At 40.6% G+C, this 6,212-nt stretch overlaps 1 protein-coding gene across 1 annotated transcript in view; it reads right to left on the bottom strand.

Annotated features, from left to right (window-relative positions):
- Positions 1 to 839: 839 nt before the first annotated feature.
- ENPP1 (ectonucleotide pyrophosphatase/phosphodiesterase 1) overlaps positions 840 to 6,212 on the bottom strand; it is a 66,174-nt gene continuing 60,801 nt past the window's right edge. Inside the window, exons 22-25 of the mRNA XM_056856233.1 lie at positions 6,027 to 6,107; positions 4,329 to 4,461; positions 2,597 to 2,753; positions 840 to 1,089 (exon numbers count right to left, since the gene is read on the bottom strand). Coding sequence (XP_056712211.1) covers positions 922 to 1,089; positions 2,597 to 2,753; positions 4,329 to 4,461; positions 6,027 to 6,107 — 539 coding nt within the window. The 3' untranslated portion in view covers positions 840 to 921. The remainder of the gene's footprint in view (positions 1,090 to 2,596; positions 2,754 to 4,328; positions 4,462 to 6,026; positions 6,108 to 6,212) is intronic.

Raw genomic sequence — 6,212 nt, 5'->3', positions numbered from 1 at the left:
TTGCCTTCAGAAGCCAAAGCAGCTTAAAGAGCCCACATGAAAGGGGCTCTGTGATCTCTGTGAATCAGGGAGGTGGATTCCAATCCAAAGTAGAAATTTTCTACTGGCATGTTTCCTTAGTTTCCGGCTGGCTAGGGCAACAGGACTCTTTGGCCGCTTGCTCTCTTTCCCCGCCAAACAGCTGACGGGCGGAAAAGAGAGCAAGCGAGGAAAGAGGCAGCAACAGCCAGCTTCCGTGTATAAGACTCACTAATTTGGGGGCTAAATTTTAAACTAAAAATGTCATCTTATACACTGAAAAATACAGTAAATGGTCCCTCTGGAGCTACCACATGCCTCAAAAACTCAAGGAGAACATTTTACATCAGGAAAATGGTGCAGAATGAAGGATTACTGACCCATCCTTCTGTACTGTGCTTTCAATCCAATTCAGGCTGATATTAAAAGAAGTTTAAAAGGGAGAAGGTTTGGTCATGGCTTTCTAAATCACATAGTTTGACTCTGAAAGTACCTCTACAGAGTGGAAAAAAACTAGAGAACATGAAATGTGTTTTTATACACTATTTATATTATTTCTCTTTTTTGTGTAAAATATACATGCCTGCCAGTTCCCTTTTAATTAAACCATTGTCCCTCATATGTGTGCCATTTTATGAAATGCTGGCAGATTGGCACTAATGACAAAGAACAAAATTCTACCACATCATTGTGAATAATAAGGCTGAGAGAAGCTACTCTCCTCTATTATGCCTGGTCCATAAAACGTCCCTGAGATAGAAACATGGCACAGATTCTTTCCTGCTCCAGTTTTGCTCAAGCATCCTCAGACAATCTTCCAGCATGTTTAATATACACTTCTTTCCTGCAATAATAGTCGCTCTCTTTCTGTACAAAAATTCCAATAGTGTGCAAGCATTAAAATTAGTCCTTGTTTAAACTAGGCAAATATGTTTTTAACTGTAAAATGTCTGACACAGGCTCTTTTCTTTCATGGAAAAAGCTTAGCCCAGTCAGAAGTTCTATGTCTCTGACACGGGCTGTGTGAAATCTCATTCTTTCTTCAACCCACAAGGATTCAGTCTTGCCACTCTGTTGGGATAGAGAGAGGGTTTTCAGAATATGAGGGGAAAAGATTGCTACAGAAATACTTTATTGTTGGGATTACATTCTCAGCAAACTACAAAGAAGCCGGTAATTTCCACTGAAGAAAATATTTCAATGAATAAGGTGAGACTACAGTGCAGTTATTCCTGTCTAAACTTACTGATGTCAATGAGTGTAGACTGGAATAACACTGTATAGGATTGCGCTGCTAATGTAATGTCTTTATAAAACCTTGTGTATTTTCTTGCCACAGATTTAAAGTGTTGTATGTTTACATTATTTATTACATACTGTATATATCCTGCCTTTCTCCAGTGATGGAACTCAAGGAAGCATGGACCAGAGGCCCAGGAGGTACCCCCCCCCATTCAAGTACTGACCAAGATCTGCTTTACTTCAGCAAGGTGGCTGTGCAATGCATGTAATGATTCTCCATCCCCTGCCCCTTGTCAAATTCCAGCTACTGGAATTTGCTTTACAATATTAGTACAGCATTTCAATATTTAGTAAAATGCATAAAAAGCCATCTTGGGTATTTAAAATAATTCCTGGTATTAAGGATAAAAATCAAGAGATTGATCCATCCCATCCCTGCTCCCCAAACTGAATACGTTTGAGATGATCACGGTGGGGCGTTATGGAAAACGTTTCCTCTATTCCCTTTCTGTTCAGTTGTGCTGTATGAACTACAGAAAACCAACCAACTACCTGGGTAACTAGCAATCCCAGTCTTCCTCACAGCAACAGGGCAGGCTAGGAGGAAGGACAGGCTTCTGCAGAAAGCTAATATGAGAGAAAGGTTCTACATAAAAAGGATAAATGCCTGTGAGGTGTCTTTTTTTTTTTTTTTTTAAACAAAGATGCTTGCATCTGAAACAGGACCAGGACTAAGTTTACTTTGGTTTATTAACATAGAGAAACTCTGCTAAATTGTTGATACTCACTTTTACCCCTCCCCAAAACTTACATCTAACCACAATTTTGGGGGGTGCCATACTGTTTAGAATAGAAGGAGCCAAATGCTGAGTTTTAATTGGAAATGATTTTATTGTTGATCATAATGATTTTATCATTATAAATGTAGAATGTTGTTAAACTGGGAATTCTTGTAAGGCACCAAGACTGTATATGTTGTTGGAAGCCGCCCTGAGCCCAGTTTTTACTGGGGGAGGGCAGGGTACAAACTGAATAAAATAAAATAAAGATCAAGTAAATTTGCATATATTGGAGGGGCTTCAACTTATTACTAAAAAGAATAATGAGTTATTCAAGTTACCCAAGACTACCCATTCTTTTGGCTTCAGAGCTTTTTGCCAGACATTGCCTACACAGTTTTCAAACCTATTTTCACAACTATAAGGGCTAGAAACTCATACCGAACAGAAAATTATGCACATTTTTTACACTGTGGTGAAAAAGCTGAAAACACAAAGCTGGGTAGTACATACGTACAAGTGCTTATTATTCATGCATGAAAATGAAGATTACTCACCACGCAGCTTTCACTGTTGTCTTCTCTGTGAGGTACAATATAAGATTTTACATCGAGAGACCCTTCACATTGCAAAGGAGTCTGAGAAACATTTTTACAGCTTGTCAACATAATGAAATAGTGAGTTGGAATCAGGACTTCTGAATTATTAGCAAATCTAAAATTTAAAAAAAATCACTCTTTAAAAAAATTAGCATTTATGTAAGCTAAAAATTGAACACACTACAACAGCATGAGTAGAACAACCTACTAGCTGTTTAACTAAATTGTTGATGCAGTTCCACCGGCTTCAATTCAACAGGAAGTTCTCCAGTGCTGGCTCCATTACAACGAATGAACTTATTGTACTGGAACATGTTCTTAGAGGTAAGTTCCACTGCAATAAATTCACTCAATTCAATGATACCTGCACAGGAGAACTTCCTGGCAGATTTAGGCCTATGCAGGTATACTACAGTCAACACCCATATATTTCAAGAACAATGATAACACTAAACAATGAAAGCTCTAAAGCAAGAAATACATTTTTACAAAATTGCATACCTACAACAAGCAACTGTGTTTGTAGCCCAGTGAAACTTTTAAGCACATTTGCAGTGCAAGCCAATGCAGAATTACTCCAGTCCTAATCTACTGATTTCATCAGGCTGAAACACACTTTCTAACTTCAGTTACACACCTATTTTGCAAACTGGGCTGCTTCCACATCAGGGTGATTTTCTGTGGTAGCTTGTTTGCTGATGTGATTCTGTGTGAAACTGCCCTTGCAATAGAGGTTCCAGACAGCCCAGGGTAATCTGCTTGCTCTCCATTTGTGGTTGTGATTTTCTGTGCATTCAAGGCTCCCCACTGTGTTCTCAGGTGAACCTCAGGATTCTCCACTCACACTATTATTGTTAATTTTGAGTGCATGGATAACACAGTGTTGCATAAAGATAATGCATGAAAATAGTTTCAGAGGGCAGCCATGTTGGTCTGCAGCAGAACAGTCACATTCGGCCCGGGAATGCCCTCTTGCCCTTTTTAGGTGGTGTATCCCCATGCAACCACTCCATAGGGTGGTTGCATGGAATGGTTGCATGGGTTTTTGTGAGAAGGGGAAGGTTTCGGCTTTGGCCTCAGTGAGGGGGCTGAAACCTCCTCTGGAGGTAATGCGGCTGAGCTGTCTCAGGAATGGGCTGTTCTTGTGCCAAAGAATTCTTTTGAATTATGATGGGTTGACAGTCTGTGATTTCGTTGTCATTTTTATCCCTCTGCATTTTGTCATTCTAGTTGCTGATCCCTCATTGGCTGAACCCCCACTAAATGGATAATTTCCAACATTTACCCCACCCTGCTGCAGAGCCCCCTCATGTCATTCCTCAGCCTCTCCTATCCTCCAGGAACAGCATTTTCCATGAAGGTTAGAGGGCTGAAGTGAGAGGAAGCAAACTTGCATTCCGCTGATAGAAAAACTTAAGACAGGATTCATAGCACTGTGGACCAAAAGCTGAATTTGTACAATCATAAACCTGGGGAGGGGGGTGTCTGTTGCTGTGACTTTCACTTATTTCTCAGATAATTCGTCAATGTTTTGTTTATGTGACTATCTTAATGGGGTCACAAAGAGTTGGACTGCAGTTTTCTTGCCAGAAATTAAGTCTAAGAAGAATTCTGCTTTGGTAACTAATTCATAAAAACATACTATTGTTTATTTTCATTATTATAAAAGCTAAACCTACCATGTACCCACCTTTTCACTTCCTTGGGTGTATCGTACAAGCCATTGTAGTCATAATCAAACACAGGACCAGTGATTACGTTTACTCCATTTCTGGCTTTAGCATATGCTGGTAGAAGGACTGCACTGAAATAGTTCCAGATCACTGGAGACAAAAGGATGAGTTTGTGTGATTGATGGTTACAAGATAAAGCCCATCACAGTCCTGGATAAAAGTACATTGGACTGCATTTCCCACATTAAATTCTTAGGCTGCATTATATTTGTTTACCTGTAGAATCTGTGTGAAATGAATGCATTTCTGGTCTACCAAAATTCCAAACTGGACTGATTCACCACTGCCTTGGTACACTGTATGTCATTTTGCTGCCAGGCTAGGGCTACAAAACATCTGTCATTACACACTGAAGTCCTGGAGTCTACAATGTTATATATAATGCAAACTAGAGGACATCCTTAACTGCTCTAGGCCTGGCCTTTGATATTCAGAAGCTTCCATTGTGCTAAGGGTATGGTGACAATTGTTATGCCTACCTTTCATGTATTTACAAAATAGCCCTAGAAACTGTTAGAAAGCAGTCAGTTCTAGATTGTTTCTGCAAATATATCTACCCTGATAGAAAGCCATGGGCTCTGGTCTGGTTACTAGGTTGGAAAGCACTCTGCACATCCATATTCAAAATCTGGAAGACGTTTTGGTAGTTATCTAGGACAGTCTTTCCATATCAAGTTTTCCATAACCACCACAGCCCCTTAAGATCACTTCACATTCTAATTAAATGGTCAATATATTTATTGTATTATACTTCACCTTTCTCCACAATGGGAACCCAAAGTGACTTACATCATTTTTTCCCCATTTTATCCTCACAACAACCATGTGAGTAAAGTTAGGCTGAGGGTGTGTGAATGGCAGAGGTGGTGGAGTGGAGACATTCCCCAAAAGACTCAGTTCTGATAGACATGAGGTGGCTGGAACTGCATCCTTATGAGCTTTAGAAGGGCACTTTTCTAAATGCTTTGTCTTTTGCTTGGCCTTTTTTGGCAATGGTTCCAAAGAACTCTGTGCCTTCTCCTTCGGATCCTTTGGTTAAGGGGAATGGCCTCGCCTTTTCTGTGGAACAGGAGTTGGCTCTGATCAAACCAACCGACTCCGGGCGCGAGGATAGGTCTTGCTTGGCAAATTGCTTCGAGGCCAGCATTACAGACCCAGAGAGAACCTTCTCATACAGCCAGGCCTTCAAACAAGAGGCTCTATCAGCACAGGCCTTGGCAGTGAACTGCTGACACACTTTGCAGGTCCCGACATTATGGGATTCTCCCAAACAAAAAAGACAGAACATCTGTCTCAGTCATTTCCGTTGAACATTGTAGGCATTTTTTAAATAGGGCCAACTGAGCCATCGTAGAACCTCAGTGGCTGAACTTACAGATCAAGAGAAGTCGGTAGGAGCAAGCCAAGAGATGTCCTTCCTCGTCAGTGGCAAAAGAAGAGCTGAAGGGCAGTGGGCATGGCTCCCCAGCGTTGCGTTTCAGCACAAAGCCTGACACATGAGCAGAGGAGCGGGCGCTCCCTGCCCATAGTCAACAAGCTAAGAAAAAACCCTTCCCGCAGCAGGCCTGCGCAAGTGCAGTCCCCATGTGACGGCACAGAAGACCAAAGACGAACATTGGCCTTTTTTGTTGTAAAAATGTAAAAGTAACATTTACCTTGAAATGCATGATACATTGGAGCAATGTTGCTTGTGAAAAATCCTTCATAGCTCCCAGTTCTTTCATCTTTTATTAAATCTAAAAAAATAAATTTAATTTGTTACAGGATTGTCTCTTTTGCTACAAATATTTCCTGAAGTAGTTTGTGACATGTCCATGGAAAGTCTATTTTAAGGGTGGGGG

This window comes from Euleptes europaea, chromosome 10 (assembly GCF_029931775.1).
Source record: "Euleptes europaea isolate rEulEur1 chromosome 10, rEulEur1.hap1, whole genome shotgun sequence".
Taxonomy (NCBI): domain Eukaryota; kingdom Metazoa; phylum Chordata; class Lepidosauria; order Squamata; family Sphaerodactylidae; genus Euleptes; species Euleptes europaea.
The sequence above is the reverse complement of the archived record's forward strand: the minus strand, read 5'-3'. Positions and strand labels throughout refer to the sequence as shown.